Here is a 23862-nt window from a genome sequence, read left to right on the forward strand (position 1 = left end):
TGGGACAGCTGGAGGCTGTTAGACTCCGAAGGTGGAAAGCACAGACTCTACCTGGGTTTCAGTGCTCCTGAGTTTATGAACTGTCCTTTTTCTTTGCAGTTCTTAGTAGTTTGGGTACCTTGTCTCAACTTTCATTGAGAAGGTGAAGAAAAATTACCCAATGGGAGAGTGACACCAACTCCCATCGCCCCACCCCCATTATTTTGGAGGGAAGAAGTGGGTGCTTTGATGACGGCGATAGTGGCAGCTCTCTTTTCTTGAGTTGCTGTGATGGGCCAGGCACTACGCCACTGCTTTATATGCATTACTATTTTATTCAAGCTCCACAATAACGCAGCAAAATACATACTGATTTCATATCACCAGCGAAAAAACCATACTCAAAGAAGTTAGGTAACATCCAACTAGGAGTGGATGGACAAAAACCTAGGCTTTGACTCCACACACCACACTCTACTGGATCAGGAGAATACTCTCATGAGGTCTCATTTCCACTTGAGTTTGAAGAGCCTGTCGTTTGGGATTTCTAGGAATATTTAGTCTAATGATTATTCCTTTCTGTAGCATAGATGATGCCCTCACAAAACAGCCAGTGTGGTTAATTACTACACAGCTGTCAAGCTGCATACATCCTAGTACCTATTATTTAATAGCAGTTAACACTTGGTGCTAGATGCTTTACAATGCATTACCTCATGTAATCCTCACACCCACCCTTGGGGCAGACAATTAGCACCGCCATTTTTACCGAGGATGAAATTGGGACAGAAGAGATACAAAGTGACTTGTCCTAAGTCACTCAGTTACCACAAATGTGGCCCCGGACAGTGTGACAACATCAGCCTAACCACTTTACTGCGTCAAAATTTAAAACTCGGTTCCCAACTTTGCTATGTCAAAGTCAAAGTTAGTTTCATGCTGAAACTAACAATCCCACTGGCAGCCTTGAGAGTGTTCTTCCTGGACCGCTTCATCACAAGTGTTTACAGGTTTCGCTTCCCTCCACTTACAGAACCAAAACCCTTCTCCAAACGGAGAACGGTTACCGTCAGATGTATGCCTGCTGCAACAGCAGCAATGACACATTCCCTAAGAAGCCAGCATTGGGTGACTGAGGATCTGGATAGGCCACCCACTGTACCAACACTCTGGAGGCAGGAGAAGCAGCGCACCAGGGCAGCTTCCTTATCAAGGATAGGAAGGTGACAGTGGGCACAGACTGTTACGGCTATTTCCTGTCAGGCTACCTGACTCACTGGAGGTGCTGAATCCCTGGGCCCCAACTACGGTTGCTTAATTGTGCTGTCCACTAAAATGTAAAAAGAGCATCCTTCATTCAAGCAGAGCGAATGGGCACAGTGTTCCATTCTCACTGCTGCCTTGTCTTCGGAGAGGGGCTGAAATGTGAACCTCTAGGTAGGCTCACCTCCACTTCCACTGGGTTATAATGAACTCTGAAACACACACAAAAAGGCCTCTTTCCTGATCTTCTAACTCTCTGTTAATTATGTTATTTAAGGCATGGACAAAAGCAAATTGGGTTGGTCATTTAGGTAATCATAAGGGCTGCTGTGAAGTAACATGGCAGAAAGCCTGCAAAGTCTGAGAGCTGGGCTGTCTCTCAGCTGGGATTTCCTCGAACTGTTTCACCAGAACTCTCAAGTCTTTGGGATTCTGAAGTTTCCATCTGTCTGAAAATTACTTTTCCATAAAGAGGCCTTCATTTCCACAGCCTAAAATAAAGTCAGGACTGATGTCTTGGCTAGGTATTAAGAATCTGGACGGTTAGTCAGGGATTTGGCCTCACCTCCCACTGGAAGGGGAAAAGGGAAGATGAATGCAGAAAAGTCTTTTACAGAGTCTTGCTCTGTTGGCCAGACTGGAGGGCAGCAGCACAATGACAGCTCACTGCAGTCTCGAACTCCTGGGCTCAAGCAATCTTCCCACCTCACACTCCAGAGTAGCTGGGACAACAGGCACACACCACCATGCTTGGCTGATTTTTAAATTATTTTTTGTAGAGTCAGGGTCTTGCTATATTGCTCAAGCTGGTCTCAAACTACTGGCCTCAAGTGATCCTCCCACTTCAGCCTCCCAAAGCGCTGGGATTACAGGTGTGAGCTACCACACCCAGCCCAGACAAAGTCTTGAGCCCACATTCACTGCCCTTTGATTTTTGCTCTGGTGAAGGTGGGAGAATTAAGAGTGTTCAAATCCAGCAAATCAGGTTGGCAGTGTGGTCTTGTCCAAAAGAAAAAAGGGCAGTTTCTCCTAGAGTTGGGTGAACACAATTTGCTTCTCTGGATGTTACCTTGCATTATTCATACAACATACCTGGGCATATTTTGGTGGACACTGTAACATACACAGAAAACTGCAAAGGGCAAGGAAATCAGCCCTAGAATGGTCAGCTCCAGATCTGGCTGAAGCTGAAGCAGGAAGTTGATTCTCTAGGCTGAGGAGCCCAGGGCAGAGAGAAGAACCCCAAAGCAGTCAGATCACTCCAAGATACGAGTTGACGTAGAAAAGGCAGTGTCGGCTGGGCGCAGTGGCTCACACCTGTAATCCCAGTACTTTGGGAGGCCAAGGTCAAGAGATCGAGACCCTCCTGGCCAACATGGCGAAACCCCATCGCTACTAAAAATACAAAAATTAGCTGGGTGTGGTGGTGTGCGCCTGTTGTCCCAGCTACTCGGAAGGCTGAGGCAGGAGAATTGCTTGAACCCGGGAGGCGGAGGTTGCAGTGAGTCGAGATCGCACCACTCCAGTCTGGTGACAGAGCAAGACTCCGTCTCAAAAAAAAAAGAAAAAGAAACAGAAAAGAGAAAAGCAAAACAAAGCAAAGGCAGTGTCGTGTCTGTTCCATGAACCGTAAGGGCTTCCAGGAGAGACTGGAACTAAAATAACAGCGTAGCCTGGAAACTGGAGGGCTGGGTGGTGGGTGTTGAGACCTGGAAACTGCAGGGCTGGGTGGTGGGTGTTGAGACGTGTAAACTGCAGGGCTGGGTGGTAGGTGTTGAGACGTGGGGCTCCCTGTGGAGCGGGGAGGTGGTGCACCATCAGCCCCCCTCCAAATAATAAGATTAGCACAGAACGTGCCTTTTTCAGCCAGGTTGCCTTCATGGACAGCATCCTTTCAACTTCATACTCACTACTCACAAACCCACCCTTGGAAGTACAACGGATTTACTGTTTATCAAGAGGGGAAACTTTCACTATTCTCATATGAAAAGTGCTTCAGAAAAAAAAATGACAACATTATTTAACAGGAATTCACACAATTACAAAAATAACTCTGTCCCTCTCTTCAGCGAGAAATGTTTTGCTCATCAGAAGTTCTGCTAGGCTTAGTCAGATCAGTGCCAGGAATTCTGTGAACTGAAGGTCAAGCTGCCAAGATTCAAAAGAAATGTCGATAGTAAGTGTTTGCCCAGATACCAGACAGGGAGGGCCAACAGCTCCCAGCATGCAACTCCAGCCACAATGCAGACAAGACAACCACATTTTCCAGTGTTCCCCTTGTCCCATAAAATTTAACAACAACAACGAAAAGCTCTTACCTAGCTCTCCCCGGAGGTTAACAAGTTCTTGAGATAGGGTTTTGTGTTGTTTCAGTGCTTCCTCCCGCTGCGGAAAACACACATCAAGTTACTCATGCTTTCAAGAGGGTCCCTTTCAGTAAGGTACACATTTGTTATCACTAAGAAAATGAGACCCAGTATTAGGAAGCCAAGATATGAATCATTTAGGCTAACAATTTGTGTTGTTAAAAGAAACACAGTTGTCCCTTAGTTGTTAAGGAAATTCGTAATTCAAAAATCTGTATTTTTGCAGGTCCCAGTGAAACTTTGGTTTGACGCAGTGAATGCCCCATTTAGAAATATTTACTTTGAGCCAGTGCTTCACTGCTGATCCATAGAACCTTTCGGCTAATGCATACTGTACTTAAGATGTAATGCGTTCTCCTCCTCCAAGGGCAATAAACATCTAATCAGTTTAAGATAAATATTTAATGTTCTAAACATAAGCACATATATGCACTTTGTCCTATATTTGCAAATAAAAAAGTTTCGTTACAATGCCAATCCTTCTAAAAGAAAGACAAAAAGTTTGTTAGAAAGCTGTAGCAGAAAGATAATCCTTTAAAGACAAAATTAAATTAATTTTTTTCAGCTACATACCATTTTCTAAGGATTATGATATTTTGGATCAGTGATAATTCTAAATCGATGTTAGAGAAACAAACCAAAGAAAACCGGATGGCTGTTTTTAGTATCAGAGAAGCAAGTATCAACCTTGAGCTGAAGAATAATGTTCAAGTTACCAGCAACTCACGGCAATCACACATACACACATACTTACACAAATACAGTAATTACATACAGTTCCTTAAAAGGTAGATTCCCTAGCACCAGGGAGTAACTAAAAAAAAAAATGAAGAATTTCAAAGCTCGCTGAAAAATGCCCTCGCGAGGATCACCCAAGACGGAGCTCCCACCGCATCCTGATCACAGCGTTGCAGAGATCATGAGACCCAGCCTTTGCAGGCAAGAGTTGCTTGTCATTCAAAGCATTTTCCCTGAATTCCAGACAGCCTCTGCAGTAGTCCTGACATTCTTCCAGAAAAGCACTATAAACAAATACTAATTACCCTTGTTGCTGCACATGGAGAATAGAGGCACAGTTTGCTGCTGGGGCAGCCCATTTTCCAGCTTCTGTCTCCAAGTCCCCCCACCCCTCGCACTGTGCAAGAAGCATACAGGTGGCCGCGCCACCCACCAGTCGGGTCGGTCTACATTCAAAGCTCTAGCAGGAGGCGCGCCATTGGCCCTCGGGCGTCTTACTTCATGTCCTGCAGGTTACCGTGTGCCTCGGATTCCTCACTCACAGAAGCTGATACTGCAGCTTCTGCCTTTGGCACAGGCAGCCTGTGATTACTTAAAGCCACAGCCTTTCATTTATGAAAAACGAGAGGCAGGCATTAGACTGATCGATTGCCATTTAGTTAAATATCAGCTGCAATGGAGGAAAGAAAAAACTGACCCCCTCTGCATGGATAATGGAGTTATTTTTAGACTTGTGAGCCTTTTTCCTCCCCTCTCTAATTGTGGTCATTATTTGATCACACTTACTAATAGAAAAGGGAAACTTGTTCTTCAAAACCCATATACTAAATGAGGTTATGAACTAGGTGAAGAGCAAGGAAAGGGGCATGCTGTCGTTTACAATTTTAAATGACATTATGCAATGAGCGGTGTTTCAAAATACGTCTGAAGTGCTGATCTGAGAGTTGGAGATCCCATATATTTTTAACTTTTACTTTGTTCTCACCTCTCAGTAAGAGCTACGGAAGTCAAGTCTAAACGCCAGCACTGAAACGTGGTCAGCAGGGACTGGGATTTAAGACCCACTTTTCACTGAGTACCTTTCTGGCTTCAATGGTATTCTAAATGCTTGGTTTTTAAAAATATGGCATTAAGTTGTTCTGAAATCACCAGTGAGTCAGAGTTTCTTAAAATAATAAGTAATTGGTTTTCTAATGTAGAAATTAAAGCCTGAGGAAAATCAGCCCACATAATAATGGAAGAAAAACATAAAAATATGTATCATAAATACTTCCCGTAATATCAAATTTAAGCCTGAATTTTGTTTAGTAATCTACTTCAAGTAAACACCAGGAAGCTTTACCACTCAAGTAACAGGAAAAAGAAGACAGCTTTACTAAATCCCCACAAACAATCCTGAAACTCATTTGGTGAACTTGCTTAAAATTCACTTTTCAGTAGTAACCAAGTTACTAACAGAAGGAAGAGATGGCAAGAAAATTCAATCATTTTTCAAATTTATGGAAACTAATGGGAAGATGAAAAAAATTAAAAATTACAGTTAGTATAACTGCAAAGAATAATTGTGTGAAATCATTATGTTCTACTGCAAAAATACACCAGGTGATATTTTTGCTTATTAAGGGAGGTTTTGGGAAAGGGAGTTTCACCAGGCATGTCGACATTTCCCCAAACTTCAACTCCACTGCACTCCACGTTCCTGTCCGTAATGCCTCAGAAACTACTGACATCTTCCAACCTCTGTCAGGCACAGTAACAGTAACAGGAAAACCTTGAGGTCATCTTTCACTCTTTGTCTAAATGGGTTGTGCAAAAGTCAGTCGGTTCTTCCCTTGTAATGTGTCTTGAAGCCATTGCACATTTTCTATTAGTGCTGCCCCCACTCTAGTCCTGATCCTAGCCCATTCCTGGACTATGGGAAGCATCCCTTTACCTTTCAGAGGGCTGTTTAGATTATTAGTCCATATTCGTTGTACATATAAACTCCCTTGCTCACAACGAGCCTCGTCGAGTGCATTCGAAACAAATAAAAAAACTACTTCACCATAGTTCCGTGGACTTGAAGCATCCAGCCTCCCCTTTAGCCTCCCAGCCTCTCTCCTGTGCAAGTCACACGGACCATGCGTATCTCACCTCCACATTCTTGTCAACACCACCCTCTCTGGAATGTGGGGCTTTCTTTACTGACTAATTACCTCAACCTTCTGGGAATGCTAAATGTCACAGACACCATTCCCCTCCTCCAAATGCATACACCATTTACCCTTCTAAATTGGTTGGTAACTTATTACTTCAAACTAATTAACTAAGCATTTTTCATAGCAAATGCTGTGAAAATATAAAAGAAATTTAAGACATGGTCCCTGCCTTCAAGAAGCGTGGGGCCTACCTAGAACTAGAACATCCAGGCTCAATTCTTTTGGTCATCTATCAAGGCAGATGACCTCATGGGATGGGAAGCAGTAATGAAAAAAACCAAGGGCTTTAAATACCATCCATAGATGAAATGCTGACCCCAGTGCCCATACTGTAAAAGACACATACTAAGGGTTAGTTTCTGCCTGACTCTCCCTGGTAGCTTGGCCTTTACATGTACTTACCCTTTACTTGTAGATGATAAAATGCATTATGTCCTTTAGATACTGATTTACTGTTTCTTTTTACTCAGCTGCTCCTAGATCAGTGTTTCTGTCTTAGATGATAAACTCTTAACCGTCTAGATAACAGGTTGATTCAATTCTCTTTGTATTGTAACATGCAGAATTTCACACAATACGAAAAAAAGAGAAAGGTGGAAATCTGGATATAAAGATGCCTTTATGCTCATGCATTAAATATATGAAATGCTCCAAGAAAAAAAAAAATGGATTCACCATGATTGAATTAGGAGTCCCTGGGACACAGGCACTTAGTCTCTGGCTGTGGTCCCATCGGTGTGCCTGCATTTTTGCTAGCCACTGAGTAGCATCAACAGCATCGAGCATCTTGCAGAGAACAGCCACATCAGATGGCTCAGACGTGTGCTGCATCTGACCTCCTCCCCATCACCCACACAGTGAATTTGCTCAATGCATCTATGTTTTTTTGTTCCAAGACAACTTTACTGCTAGTGCCATTCAAAATTCGTCTTTGTTCAGGTGCTACTTTAGGTTAAATTCCACTTGCAAAAAAAAAAAAAAAAGATGTGGAGGCATTTTGAAGAATTAAGAGGTTTGGGGAGGGTGACCTCAGCCCTGTTCCAGTTCACCTAGAAAGCCACCCAATAGACCCTTTTAGGAAGAAGCTTAATTACTACCATCAATACTGTTGTTCACTTTGGCTGTCTGTGCAGAATACCGTCTAACTAAGCAAGGATAAACCAAGAATTAGAAAAAAACTAAACTAACTTTAGTGTGTCTTCTGCGAAACAGAGTGTGACATTAGTTCTCAGATTCATGAGACATCAGAATGTCTGATATGTAATGAAATATGTCTGCCACTACAGTGGGAAACTTATAGTTACTAAGTAGACTTGCAACAAAAGCATGGTAGTTGCAAGAGTCTCTTAACCATTTTCACCCATAATCTAAGGCTCTAAAGCCATTTAGAAAAGGTTAGCAATAACAGAAAATATATATATACACACACACACACAATACCTATATATTATACATATATAAAAATACATAGACATACAATGTATAGGTATATCATGTATATAAAATACATACATAATGTATATGTATACAATGTGTATCTGTATCTATTTTATATACATATGCATGTGCGTGCGCGTGCATGTGTGTGTGTGTATAAACACAGTATATATACTTCTGTAATGGGAATGGGAACTAAAAGGTTAAGGGAGTTTTTAAAATTGTTTAACTTTACCCATGATTTTTTTTTCTCCAACTATTTTTATTATTTCATTTATTTATTTATTTATTTATTTATTTATTTATTGAGACAGGGTCTCACTGTCACCCAGGCTGGAGTGCGGTGGCACGATCTTGGCTCACTGCAACCTCCACCTATTGGGTTCAAGCGATTCGTATGCCTCAGTCTCTTGAGTAGCTGGGACTACAGGCACATGCCACCACGCCTGGCTAATTTTTGTATTTTTTGGTAGAGACAGGGTTTCGCCATGTTGGCCAGACTGGTCTCAAACTCTGGACCTCAAGTGATCCACCCGCCTCAGCCTCCCAAAGTGCTGGGATTACAGGTGTGAGCCACCATGCCTAGCCTCCAACTGTTTTATAATAGTACTCAGTATACATTACACAATCAGTAAATATTTACTGATTATAAAATAAAGAGAGCAAAGAACATTTACATAAGACTTTACGCTCATCCTACATCTGGAATTCCATTCTCTCCGTTCATATGTTCACTCACATATATACTGTGTTGTCTATTAAAGCTGCTGGGGTGGTTTCATAAGAAAGAACTAGATGCAGATCCTGCCCTCAGTAAATTTCCTGTCTTAAAAAGCAAAAACAAGCATTAAACCGGTATCTCTAATATAACACATAGAAAGAAAGAGAAGCATATATGCTCCTGGAATCCAGAGGGGGACAGAACGTAGATCTAGAAGGCCAGGAAATCACTCCTGAGTGGGTTCTGGACTGGGAATGGTGGATCATGCCTGTAATCCCAGCACTTTGGGAGGCTGAGGCAGGTGGATCACTTGAGTTGAGGACTTTAAGACCAGCCTGGCCAACATGGTGAAACCTCATCTCTACCAAAAATACAAAAATTATCTGGGTATGGTGGTACGCATCCGTAATCCCAGCTACTCAGGAGGCTGAGTCAGGAGAACTGGTTGAACCCGGGTGGCGGAGGTTGCAGTGAGCTGAGATTGCGCCACTGCACTCCAGCCTGGGTGACAGAGCAAGCCACTGTCTTCCAAAAAAAAAAAAACCAGGTTCTGGAGCTGTATTCAGTGCAGTCACAATTCCTTGGCTGTCAGAACCTAAATTTAGGTATAAGGTGAAATTCACACACAGTACAATTGTCTGGGAAATTCACTAGGAGCTTGCCATGTTTGTGGACAATGCATCTCTCTGTAGATCCAATCCGGTGAATTTTTTTTCCTCTAGTGTTGGATCAACTCTCTATAACTGAGCACCTGATAAAGGCCTCGGCTTGTGTTTAGAGGCCAGGTTGTATGAGGGAAAAGTATCTTTAAACACTAAGATCGCAGAGAGTATAGCATGCTCACGCCACAAGAGGAGTTCAGGGACTGAGCAGACACGTGAAGGAAGGGTGGACTCCTGACCTTCATCTCAAATTGACTCCCGGGCCTTCGTTCACTGGGGGGAATACAAGGTGGACTTGTGTTCTTCATTTAATTTGCTTTTTTTTTTAAGTTGGAATCTCGCTCTGTTGCCCAGGATGGAGTGCAGTGGTACGATCTTGGCTCACTGCAACCTCCACCGCTCAAAGTAAAGTGATTCTTCTACCTTAGCCTCCCGAGTAGCTGGGACTACAGGCACATGCCACCACACATGGCTAATTTTTGTAGTTTTAGTGGAGATGGGGTTTTACCATATTGGTCAGGCTGGTCTCGAACTTCTGACCTCAGGCGATCCACCCGCCTTGGCCTCCCCAAGTGCTGGGATTACAGGTGTGAGCCACAGCGGCCGGCCTGCATTTTTCTTCCTTTAGTTGTTTGTGTACTGAATCTATGTAAATTAAACGCAAGCGGTCATGTGATGCTGCTGTAAAACCGATCTGAACATGTAGGTATTGTGGGCAAGGACAGCAACCCAGTAATGATATGTGAACAAAGGATGACGTACAGGAAGTTTACAGGACATTTTTAGTTGATAGCGTCCTAGACCTAGGTTTACGTCCTGGTTCTCCTCTTGCTAGCTGTCTGATAGCAGGCAAATTACCTAACTCAAAGCCTCAATTTTCATGTTTGTAAATTCCAACTCGTGTCTTTGGTGAGGATTTAAATAAGGTAAGTAAGAATATCTGGCACTTAGTAAATATTAGGCTGGTGCAAAAGTAACTGTAGCTTTTGGCATGATGGCAAAACCGCAATTAGTTTTGCTCAAACCTAGTATTCAATAAATCCCTCTTGCTTCTCTTCCATCTCTTTAGGTACGGCTACAGCATCTGGGCATGAGAATAACATTAAAAGGGGCAGTTGTTGCCAAATGATAAAGAGCCTTATAGCACCACTTGAAAACCAGACTCCCCAAAACAAAATAACGTGAGTTACATAATTATAAATTTCCTAGTTGCCACGTTGAAAAAAGGTGAAAAAGATGAAGCTAATTTTAATAATGTATTTTATTTAACTCAAATATATATATATAAAATAATATTTCAATATATTCAATATAAAAATTGTTAAGGAGATATTTTACATCCTTTGTTTTCATTCTAAGTTTTTGGAATCCAAGTGTATTGTACACTTACCACACATCTCAATTCAACGGATTTACATTTCAAATGCTCAGTCTCATACGGCTAGTGGCTACCACACTACTGGACACATCAGCTGTAGATAAGGGAGAACCACTGGAAGATTTAATCAGCAGTGTGGGATGCTTTGGTAAGAGGACGCTGTCAGCAGTGCTTGGGATGGATTACAGGGGAGAAACAGTACAAGCCTAATGATTGGTTAAAAAGGTGCTATCACAGGTTGGGCGCGGTGGCTCACGCCTGTAATCGCAGCACTTTGGGAGGCCGAGGTGAGCGGATCACCTGAGGTCAGCAGTTCCAGACCAGCCTGGCCCAAATGGTGAAACCCTGTTTCTACTAGAAAATTACAAAAACTAGCTGGGCATGGTGGCGGGTGCCTGTAATCCCAGCTATTCGGGAGGCTGAGGAAGGAGAATCACTTGAACCCAGGAGGTGGAGGTTGCAGTGAGCCCAGATCACGCCATTGCATTCCAGTCTGGGTGACAGAGCAAGACTCCATACCAAAAAATAAAAATAAAAATAAAAAGTTGCTATCATGATCTAGTGGAAGCTATCCAGGGTCTGAGCAAGGATGGCTTGAGTGGGGATAGCAAAGACATAGGAAGGGGAAAAGCACTGTGAAATGAGAGTTCACAGGACTTGACTGACGTCATGAGGAGGATGAAAGGAGAGAAAACAGTTGAGGATGGGGGCTATTAGGCTAGATATAATAAAATAAAATAATTGGTTTATTTCTAAACATAAAAACTAATTGTTCCCCACATTTGATAGTATACAGTTTCTAGTTAGCCTACTTGGTTATATAAACACACTCTTGATTCCTTTCTTACAAATGAAAGAGAAACAAAAATACCATATACTATTACCGTTACTAAAACCCTAAGTAGTCTCCGTCTTCCCCTCAAAACAAAAACAAAAACAAAAACAAAAACATCTCAAGAAAGCTGTAAAATACTCATCAAGAATTCATTGAGTCTGGGTGCAGTGGTGTGTGCCTGTAATCCCAGGACTTTGGGAGGCCGAGGCAGACAGATCACAGGGTCAGGAGATCGAGACCATCCTGCCTAACACGGTGAATACAAAAAACTAAAAATACAAAAAACTAGCCGGGCGTGGTGGTGCGTGCCTGTAGTCCCAGCTACTCGGGAGGCTGAGGCAGGAGAATGGCATGAACCCGGGAGGTAGAGCTTGTAGTGAGCTGAGATGGCGCCACTGCACTCCAGCCTGGGCGACAGAGCGAGACTCCGCCTCAAAAAAAAAAAAAAAGAATTCACTGAAACTGCCTACTAGTCTGGTAGTTTCTCCAAGGCACAGACGAAGTCTCATCCACTTCTCTCTCTCCCCACTCCCTAAAAAGGCAGCCATATTACAGGGGCCTCTGTATGAAACCAGGACAGGTTTGCTGATCTGAACAAAACTATACAACAACCAAACTGAACAGTTTTCTTTTTGCTTTTAATTTTTATTTTTTCCCTATGTTGCTTAGGCTGGTCTTGAACTCCTGGCCACAAGCGATCCTCCCTTCTCGTCTTCCCAAAATGCTGGGATTCCAGGCATGAGCCACAGTACTGAGCCAGTCTTTTTTTTCCCCCTTTGCATTATCATGTAGAGCCATCTTTAAAACTGTGATTAAAAAAATGTCTAAAGAGCTCAAGTTGTATTCTTATCAGTTGCCCCCTGAGATAATTACACCTTTTATTGCTACGTCAGTAACATGTTGATATAAACTTGGTTTTCTCAATGAATTTTAGCCAGTTCTTGAAATAACATCCCTGAAGAATATTAGGGAAAAGTAACAACACGGCAAATCTGCTTTGCTTTTGTTGCACCACAGATTGTTTTAGGAATAAATGGAACTTTCAGAAAGAATCCCCAGATATGATTCAGGGAGTTAACTCAAAAGTGCTCTTTAATCCATAAATATAACTAACCTCATTTTTCAAAGCATTAAACTAAGTGTGATATGAAAAGCTACACACAGACAAACACACAAATTAAGTGAAAAAAATGCTAATGCTAGTTTAGGTCTAGACGCATACACCGGCGTAAGAGGCAATTATGTTTTTTGCTGTTGCCATTCTAACCAACAGACTCTAGGGGAAAAAAAGGAAGTGAGAAAATGTTTCCATCCCAAATTGCTAGAGACCGACTCAAGTATCTGGTGAACTGACAAAAATGTAATGGGATGAATGACACCTGATCTTTCCCATCATTTACCTAGATATTCCCAAGGCGAGCGTGTGAGCAAGTCCTCCCCGTGCTCCCCCGACCTCAAGTAGAAAGGCTCTTTCTAGGATGCACCTCCTTACCTCAGACAGCAGGTGCTGAATCACAACTGTCAATGCCTCAAACTTGGTATTACCACAGGCAAGAAGCTGCTTGAGCTGCAGGATAAATCCACTTTGGTTTTCACATTTTGTTTTATATTGCGTCAATTCAAGTGTTTTCTCAGGGGGCAGCGCATCGGGAGCCGTCTGTGTCTGGATACATAAGCTTCGAGGATTCTTTTGCCTGCTCTTTTCAACTGCAAAACGAATTAACATAGGTACAAAGATAGGTGAGGTTAATTTTTAAAATCACCACCACAAGGATTCAAAAACAACCAGATAAGCCCCAGAAATGCATTTAAGTTATGTTGCTGTAAGGAATGCTTATGGATGAGAACTGGAATGAATCGGAGATCTAGATGGTTGGAATTCATGAACAGGGACCGTGGCTTCAGTTATGACTTTAAAAGATTTATGTGGAACAGAGAATTAGGAACATGACACAAATGGATTTGGCAACCCAGAAACACAAAAACTGGGTGCAAAATGTTGTTCTCCTCGTTTCTCATTTTCCAGTTAAATTGGTAGAGAAACCTTGACTGAAGAGAAGCCTGACTTTTCTGATCTCATATGCTGAAAGGAACACACAAATCACTGGACTTTAAATTAAATGCCTTTCTCTCCTCCCATACATTTTCTACAAATCTCTCATCTTTTCCCTGATGATGGCCTAGCCATTACACAGATTTATACTGCAGATGAGTCATTTCCTAATCTCTAATAAATCATAACATACATCGAAAATATACTCAGATTTTGCCTCTTTAAGTTCACTGTTAGGAGTACTATACTGTTGACTATACTATTCCATTTTCTATCGAACACAAGCTTTGTTGGTCTTTTTTCCCAAGTAGTAATAATGGCTTACACAGTTTTTTTTAAAGCACATGCTAACACTCCAAATCCACCCAAAATGCCACGCTAAGTGATTATTCCCTTCCTGTGCAATGGTGCCCTGGGTATTACTCTGTTTTAAATAAAAAACTGTTCAGTCTTGGAACCATTCCAAATGTGTCATTTTGAATATCAAACAGAAATGGAAAAACAGGACATCAATTGCTTAGCTTCTTGAAATAAACAAGCCAAGTAATCCAAACAAACGTGAATCTGGAAAAAAGACACAAGAAACTAAAAAAAAAAAAAAAAAAGTTTCCTTATTCTAACAGTCTTTCATTACAGCATCCACATTCTGTGGTAGCAAATCTGAAACAACTTTTAAAGAAATTTAGTAATTACTGTCTCTAATTTTTCAGGAAAAGGCAAGCTACTACAGTGATTGCTTAAAGAAACATCAGTACTCACGTTCTAAGAACAAATGGCTAAATATATTGAATAAACTCTAAGTTAAAAACAGGGAAAAAAAGGCTCTTATTTTCTATGGCTGCATTACATGGTTAAATAAGTCATATTTGTATTAAAACTTGATAATTCTCACTTCTAAAATCACTAAAATATCCATTGTCCCACTGTGTCTCTGTAATACTTGATGAGAGGAAGCATTTATCCATTACTCTTTATTATTAGCAATTATTAGTAGTAGCTTATGAATAATTGTCACTTCCATAGATGTAGAAAATAGCCAAGTTAATATCATAATATTACAGCCCTGAAGGAAGAACAAATCATTAGTTACATACTAATGAAAAATAATCTAAATATTTGACCATGAGATTAGTATTCTTTCATGTCATTTCCTAAATGTTTTTAGAAATTGTCACGTAACACATAATAATTCCACAGTGTTTCACTCATCACATGTGCTCTCACTTTCCCTTTCTTTTCATTCTCCCAAGAACCCCAGATAGGGAAGAGAAGGCTCACAGGTGTGAATGTCTTCCCTGGGTGTAGACAACTTCTGTGGGAATCCAGATTCAAAGTCAGAACTCAGGCCTCTGATGCTAAGCCTCTTCTGTTCCCACACATTTTGGAAAGCGGATTAGGTGGTGATGTAATATATGACATACATAAAAATAAATATTTATGCAACAAATGTAATAATATCTTGCTATAATACATATAAGCCCATTATCTGATAACTCATTTTAACAAACCTACATATAAACATCTGTGTTATATAACTTTATAAACAAAAATGTTCAAATTCTTTGACTATCTAGAATTTACTGCAACAAATATAGACACAGTTCATTCTCCTGATATCATTTGTATATGTCCTACCAAAACTTACTTAAAAATTCATTTATGGATAACTGCTTTATCATTTCCTGAGTCCTGAGTAACATTTGCCTCTCTTTCTAGAATTTCTATGCTAATCAATGTTATTTGTAACACAATTTCAGAGCTTTAAAACTGTTGGTTTATAATTATTTACAAAATCTGAGAGTTGAGTCTTTTATATTAATATTTTGGAGAAAATATTCTTCAAGATTCTTGCTTTTTGCTTATAAATCCGTAACAAAAATATCACAGAATACATGTAATTGTACTAACAATGTTTACTTCTGAAGGAAGGTAATAGCAATCAGACAGCTAAAAAGTATCCTGAAGCATTTTTTATACTTTTTAACCATGGGGTAAATATATTACCTATTCAAAAGTTAAATATAAGAAGTAAATAAAATTACTTTTAACAGACAGTTAAAGTGAAATTCGAGGACATACATTTTTTATATAATACTTAGCTATGAAGGAAATAGTCTATGCAGAATTTTTCCTTGGGGAAACTACACAGGAATCTAAACATTACGCAGGGTTTGTAAGTGATTACTCAGAACAGCTTTATGATTAAGGAGGAAAGAACACATTGATGTATTCGTCTAAGAGTACGCGTCTTCAAATTTTAAAATGAGAGCAAATGAGCCAACAGACTGCCCTCTCCGTGGAGCTGGAAACTCGTGCTGTGCACTCACAATCTTCCGCTCCATATACTGTGCTCCCTAAGGATAAAGTGTGACCGCATGGCAGCCGATGACCCAGTTTCCACATGCTTCCCACTCTCAGCACTCCTGGCTCAGCTGAAGATCAGAGATGATGCAAAAATCTGCAATGACGCTCAAAACCCCAAGGCTCATCAACAGGTACTTCACAGTACTGAAAAGCCAGGGGTTTCCCTTAAATCCTGCAGGATTCATTACTTACGTGAAATTAGCATAATATCAGCCAAACTTTGCTCTCACCCTTGTTTATTAGCATGTTACTGTTTTGATAACAAAGCTTTTATACAAAAGTATAAATTACTTTGTTTACTGTACCTATTAACAGAACATGTTCTGATTTTAAAGGGCCAATTTAATCAGAAACCTTAAAATTAAATGTCAACTTCTATAACGATTCAGATTTATCTCAACAAGATAATTACCACCATCAGCTGTGATCCAGCCTTACTGGGACTCATTCTAATGAAATGGCAGCCTCCATCAGGAAAACAAAGGCCAGAACCAAAGACATTTGCTCATTTGGAAAGCAGCTGGATGACCCTGTTGGCTATCTTTGTTCTTTCTATTCAGAAACCTCAATTTAATAAAATTTAAAACTAGTGCAATGAAGTCATGTATCATCTTCTTAAAGAAAGTAGTTGGTTAAAGAGGAAGATGCCCATTTCTCAGGCTCAAATCACTTAGGCAAATAGACCTCTAAATCCCAAGACCAAAAACAGTTTTGAGAGAAAAACCTACCCATTAAGACATGGACTAACCGTAACCACATACTAGCAGCTGAGGACACATTCATTCTAGGCTGAACAAGCCACACACTTCCTCAATCTGCTGGCTTTTCCAATTATAAAAATCAAGTTAGAGACCAGACCTACTGACGGAGTTTGCCTTGGGTTCTGTGAAACACAAACTAAACACAGAATTTGGAAACGAACGTTGTCCTCTTTTGTGTATACTCATTGACCTACTCACTCACTCATGAAATATATTTATTAAAATCTACCATGAGGGCACTGCTGTGGTGGGTGTGCACCTGCCCTGGTGCTTTGCGGGGACAGGCGAAGTATCACGTAAGAGGGTGGTATTGCTCAGAGAGGCACAAAGACACCAAAGATCTCTGCTGACTCATGTTTCCCTAGTGCTCAGCTCTTCAACTCCAAATCTCAACCTATCTGTATAAAGGTGACAGTCACTGACTGGATGGTAAGTACTTTCTACAACATATTGCATTAAAAACCGACGTTTGTGGGTTGACAAAACGTAGGTTATGAACTCAGAAGCTAGTGAGGGGTCTCTCTCTGCTAGCGGCATGGACAGACAGAAAATTCCCTTTTTTCTGCCTTAATCTAATTGTACACATCTAAAAGCCCTCATAGGGACACCGACACAGAAGTTCTTTCAGTCAGTTTCCCCAGCATCTGGTGGCAGGTGCTTATCCTGCCTATGCAATCTTACATACAGTTTTTTAAAGTTACCATTCATGTCAATTATTAGTTTATGTTTGTATAAAGTTTTCTAGTGTTCATTAGCTGTTTATGCTAAAAGAGTTAACAGTAATAATTTAAGAGACATATTTTTCTATTTACATATAATATTTTTCTATTTCTAGGTAGACATGGCATTTACTGAAAATGGAAAATTTTAAGCTCAGCAAAGCACAGTGTTTAGACATTTAGAATTACCCAAGCCAGGCCGGGTGCGGTGGCTCACACCTGTAATCCCAACATTTTGGGAGGCCAAGGCGGGCAGATCACAAAGTCAGGTGATTGAGACCATTCTGGTTAACACAGTGAAACCCCATCTCGACTAAAAATACAAAAAGTTAGCTGGGTGTGGTGGCACCTGCCTGTAGTCCCAGCTACTCAGGAGGCTGAGGCAGGAGAATCACTTGAATCCGGGAAGTGGAAGTTCCAGTGAGCCGAGATCACGCCACTGCACTCCAGCCTGGGTGACAGAGCAAGACTCCGTTCTCAAAAACAAACAAACAAACAAACAAAAAAACCCAAGCCAAGCCCAATTATTTGTAGAGGGTGGGAGGAGGATTTAGGATGCCTCACCATTTAAACTTTTCATTACTATATTGGTAGAATTCGTTGCAATAGCTCATATTATATCAAAAAGGGTTCTACTTCTCTTCTTCACATTAAAAGCAGATTAGAGAATAGAAAGCATATTCATATAAAAAATTCCTGTTTGGGTTAATTATGCTTATAAAATTTTTCCTGAAGCAACAGTCCAAACTTTCCCTAAACTATTTTCCATACAGCTGGCAGGAAAAAACCAAATTTCTCATACTCTTATGTACCTAAAATGGACTCCTAACTCAAAGAAGAGTTAATATAAATTCACCACATTCAGAAGTACTTTTAAGAAGGCACTGCCTCTCTCCTATAGCAACCAAAAAAGCATGGCACTGGTCTAAAAATAGACACATAGATCAGTGGAAGAGAACAGAGAACCCAGAAATAAAGCCACATGCTTACAGCTAATTGATCTTTGACAAAGTCAGCAAAAATACATACAATGGGGAAAGGACACCCTATTCAATAAATGGTGCTGGGAAAATTAGAACAGAGAAACTGGAGACCTATCTCTTATCATATGCAAAAATTAAGACAGATTTAAGACTTAAATGTAAGACCTGAAAAAATAAAAATTCCTGGGTGGGGGGAGGGAACTAGAAAAAACTCTTCACAACATTGGCCGAGGCAAAGAATTCATGACTAAGATCTCAAAAGCAAATGCAGCAAAAACAAAAATAGACAAATGGGACTTAAACTAAAAAGGTTCTCCACAGTAAAAGAAACAGTCAACAGAGGAAACAGACAACCTATAGAATGGGAGAAAATATTTGCAAACTATGCATTTGACAAAGATCTAATATTCAGAATTTACAAGGAATGCTAGCAACTAACAAGAAAAAATACAACCCCAATAAAAAATGGGCAAAGGACATGAACAGATGTTTCTCAAAAGAAGACACAGAAGCAGCCAACATATGGAAAAAGTAGAACATACGAAAAAATGCTCAACATCACTAATCGTCAGAGAAATGCAAATGAAAACCACGATGAGACACCATTTCCTATCAGCCAGAACGGCTATTACCAAAAAGTCAAAAAACCACAGATGTTGGCAAAGATGTGGAGAGAAGGCAATGCTTATACACTGTTGGTGGGAATGTGAATTAGCACAATCTCTATGGAAAACAGTATGGAGATTCCTCAAAGAACTAAAAATAGAACTACCATTCACCCAGCAATCCCACTGCTGGGTATCTTCCCAAAGGAAAAGAAAAACACAGACTATCTTATAACAGAAATGAAAATTAAAATAGCCAATTAAAACATTAAACATTAGAAATATTTATAATACAAACAATAAATAAAAACAGAACATCATTCTCAAAATACTAAACTGTCGACAAGCAATTTGGAAGAAACGTGCCTAGGACTCAGGTCACCAGGGAGAAAAATGGCAAATCTCTCACCCAAAAAGAAAGCTCTATTAGTCTTAATTTTCCACAGAGCCACATAATTGCTGATGTTTATAAAAAGGACCCTCGTGTACTAAGATGACCCAAAGTATTGCCTAAGATAAATACAGAAATATGATATTCAAAATTAGATACCTTTAAAATCACACCTGTTGTGTTTCTAAGAAAATAATATGCATATACTATTAATAAAATATTATTCTTAGCTCTGAAAGAGGCTTTAAAGCTCATAAAAAGCATCATAATATATATTAATTTATAGAGTACTTATCTATTAATTAACCAGAATAAATCGTTCTAACGAAACAAGTATTTACTTATATACAGCTTGCCATATTCCTCCAGTGTCTCTCGAGGAAAAACACTGCTATCCTTCCCATTCTGAATGCAACTCCAAACCGTAATTTCTTACTTACTTTCCATTTTTGTGTAAAAGTAGATACTACATTAAAACATAATTTAGTGTAGTAAAACTCTACTTATCTGAAACTTGTCAAATTAGGACATACTGTCCCTTTCAACATCTCACTTTTAAAAACTTATCAAAATCTTACCTATTGTGAGCAAAACTTGCCATTCAACACTTTATTGTCTTCTTCAATTGAAAGCTGTAACTACAAAAGGGCAGATATTCATGTCACGGCAAAGCTACAGCTCTAAAACCGCCACAGCTACCGAAGCTTGGAATCAATCCACGACAAAACGTTTTCAGCATCATGCCATTCATAACACCAGCTCTTAGCAAATGCTTGTCTATGTGGCAAGAGGCCAGCAAAATCTTTCATGACTGCTTTCAAGGAGGCTGAAAGGAAGAATCTGGATTCACAGTAAGATAACTAAGGGGCAGTGAAAGACTACATCTCTCGTTCTTCTTCATCTTGGTCCTTTTGATTTCTTCTACATTCTACAAATCCCTGAATTTTACCTTTTCACACGCAAATTCTAATATATGTGTTTTTTTTAATGGAAGCTTTCTAATATGGCTTCATTGACGTCTACATTTTGTAGTACGAAAAACACAAGAGAAATTGAAGTTTACTTACTGTCACCTTAACAGTACATGAATACATGCCCTCCTAATCCATAACACATCCATAAATGCGCTAATAACATATTAAGCATACAAAAGCCACATTTAAAGTTGAATACATTCTTCCCAATGTATTTTATAACTGAAAATTCATTCAAGAGATCAAAAATCAAATGTTAAGACTTACGTCCAAACGACAAAACAACTTGAAAGTTTAATGGAACCATTACACACAGGTAATCAATGCCCCTCCAAAACGCATAGAATAGAGAAAAAATAGCAAGGCCTGTTGCAAGATCCAACTTGTTAAATAATACACTCCCCTCATTTATAATCAGCCAACATCCGCTTGAGAAATACCTGTTCTGCCTTCTCTGTGGCAGATATTCCAATAGAGCTCTTATAACATTTTATACCTGTCTGTGGGGCAGAGACTAGAGAAGTCACATGCTCTATTTCCCAGCCTCCCTTCCAGGTCGAGTCATGTGACTAAGACCCGGCCAATGAGACGGAAGCTTAAGCGACCTGGCACCACCCCTTCCTCATTTCTTTTTCTTCCTTCCTGGAGCAGCTACTGTGAGATCATGAGGCAACAATCATGAGGACACGGCTAAGAAGACAGCAGAGATGAGGATTCCTGACACGGCAGAGCCACCGAACAACCTCAAAGCTGCTTTTCTTCAGGTGAGACAAGTTGCTTCTTAGTGAAGCTGTTAATTCCATCTAAAAAGAGTCAAAAGTGAATACCAAATGCGAGAACATAATTTGATGAATTTCATCCTAATTAAACAAACGCATTCACATTCTGCCTGCCTGTTACTGAAGACCTCTTTAAAACGGTTCTCTTCATGAACACAAAGACGGGAAACAACAGACGGGGGTCTAATTGAGGGTGCAGGGTAGGAGGAGGTTGAGGAGCAGAAAACAATAACTTGGGTGCTGGGCTTAATACTTGGGTGATGAAATCATCTGTACAATAAACTATTTATTGTACAAGAATCTGTACAATAAACTCTGTGACATGAGTTTACCTAACAAACCTTTACATGTATCCCTGAACCTAAAAGTTCAAAATAAAATAAAATGGCGTAAGTAAATGGAAATATTTTGTTCTGATACTACCTCTGCCATCCCTCGATATGTACGTACACATGTTCCTCCCTTGCGCTGCAGTAATCAATTTTAATGTCACTAGCTCAGCAGAAAGAATTCTGTCTTTAGCGTACTGAATTGCCTTCACTGGAGTCAAGAAGGAAATTAACCTGTGAGGTTCAAATGGCACTCTTCATAGCAATTAATACAAGAATTTCCAGCTTCATAGAAAAACTGAATGCTAAGTGGCAGGGAATATTTCTTAGGAAAGTCTTTTCCCTCCACTAACTCATTATAAAAATAGAACTAATATGTTGAGGTAGAATTCTGAAATAGACCGAGTTTAATACTTTGGTAAAAAGACTTGCTGACCCTTCTCCATGTCAGTGAAGTCATCACTGGACTTCTTAGATTTTCATCTGTGCCTAATGTCCTGCAACATCACACACAGTTCCTGACAAATTCACTCTTTCCCTCCTCTCCCCTGTTTAAAGAGGAAAGATAACCTCGATCCAACAACACGCTTTGCCAGTGATGGATACCACCTAGTAATAATATATCAGAGTGCCCAGTGCCCTCTGCGTGGGATCAATGAGAAAGCTTATTCTGGCCGGATCTCTACAATGACCAGCCCCCGTCCCACCACATTCTATGCTCAGAAATATTACAACTCTTTTGTTTCCTTGAAGGAGCCTTTCCTCAAGCCCCTCAAGGTTTTTACATGCTGTTTTCTCTGTCGGAAACACTTTGTTTCTTGGTAAATTCTCCATTTCCTGAGGACCCAACTTAAAAGGCACTTCTACTGGAGGACCTGGATTAAAGGTACCTCCACCTGCTAAGAGCTGCTTGGGCACAAGTCCACACCCTGCATTATTAACTGGTGCTCTGTCTCCTTCTGTTAAACAGTGGGCTGTGTGAAGGCAGGGTCCATGTGGGACTTAGTCCCAGTCATACTTTCAGCACCTACCATTATGCCTGGTACACAGTACTCATCTAACGGGTACTTCTTTATGAAACGAATGAATTAATCTGTAATGTGAAAGACAGTCTAGAAGCAAGGGAAAGGCTGGAGGCACAGACCAAATACTAAGCTCTTCAGAAAGCCCAGTCAACATCTTAGGCTGGATTATACAAAACTGTTCATATTTGGCTACTTTTGACTTATTATACAAAAGTGTTCATATTTGGCCACTTTTTACTTATTAATTTTTTGTCTGTGGTTTTTTAAATAGAGACAGGGTCTCACTAACTCTCCAGGGCTGGTCTCAAACTCCTAGCCTTAAGTGACTCTATTCCCTTGGCCTCCCAAAGTACTGGGATTATAGGTGTGAGCCACTGGCACCAGCCAGGAAGAGCAGTTTCAATGCTTCAACATAATAATGCCTGAACTAGGGTAATGGCAGGTGGTAAAAACAAATCAAGATTTCAAATGATGGAGTCTTAGAGTTTTCAACCAATTGATTGTGGATAAATCAGGACAAGTAATGATTCAAAGGTGGGGTTTGGCCAGACATGGTAGCTCATGTCTGTAATCCCAGCACTTTGGGAGGCTGAGGCAGGCGAATTGCCTGAGGTCAGGAGTTCCAGACCAGTATGGCCAACATGGTGAAACCCCATCTCTATTAAAAATACAAAGAAATTAGCCGGGTATGGTGGTGGGCACCTGTAATCCCAGCTACTCGGGAGGCTGAGGCAGGAGAATTGCTTGAACCTGGGAGGAGGAGGTTGCAGTGGGCCCAGACAGCACCAGTGCACTCCAGCCTAGGCAACAGAGCGAGACTCCATCTAAAACAAAGAAACAAAAAAACAACAAAAACCAAAGGTGGGGTTTGATGACCAGACACATGGTGTCATGAAAAGAAACAGATAATTCATGAGTATTAACTGAATTTAGGAGGTAAAAAAATAAGGAGACAAATCATTTAGATAAGATGAATTTCCAAGCAGAGTAATACACTGAGGGTTTTCAAATCTTCAGCCAGAAATTCACAGATTTTGAGGCTAAGGGGAACCTGGAAGTCATCTCTTGTGATTCCCTTATTTTGTAGCCGTGTGAGGTTAGGTGCACAGGGCTATTCACTCGGTCACCAGCAGAATCAAGGCTACAATCCAGGCCTCTTGGAATCCAGGTCAACACCACTGCACTGAGGCAACCAACACCACTTCCTTCACTAAGGATACAAACCCAAGTTACTGCTGACAGTCCATTCAGATAAGAGTCACCACGACGGCATGAATTACCCACTTGACGGACGATTTCTCG

General features: G+C 40.4%; 1 protein-coding gene across 15 annotated transcripts in view; it reads right to left on the reverse strand.

Annotated features, from left to right (window-relative positions):
• MTUS1 (microtubule associated scaffold protein 1) overlaps positions 1–23862 on the reverse strand; it is a 158356-nt gene that overhangs the window by 27478 nt on the left and 107016 nt on the right. For 14 of the 15 annotated variants that reach the window (XM_054657224.2, XM_054657222.2, XM_024345008.3 and 11 more), the window contains 2 exons: positions 13070–13284; positions 3561–3627 (listed from right to left, as the gene is read on the reverse strand). In XM_054657224.2, the coding sequence (XP_054513199.2) occupies positions 3561–3627; positions 13070–13284 (282 nt within the window). Of the gene's footprint in view, positions 1–3560; positions 3628–4651; positions 7930–13069; positions 13285–23862 lie in introns of those variants that run through there. The other variant, XM_024345016.3, reaches the window with a different exon arrangement.

This window comes from Pan troglodytes, chromosome 7, assembly GCF_028858775.2.
Source record: "Pan troglodytes isolate AG18354 chromosome 7, NHGRI_mPanTro3-v2.0_pri, whole genome shotgun sequence".
Lineage (NCBI taxonomy): Eukaryota > Metazoa > Chordata > Mammalia > Primates > Hominidae > Pan > Pan troglodytes.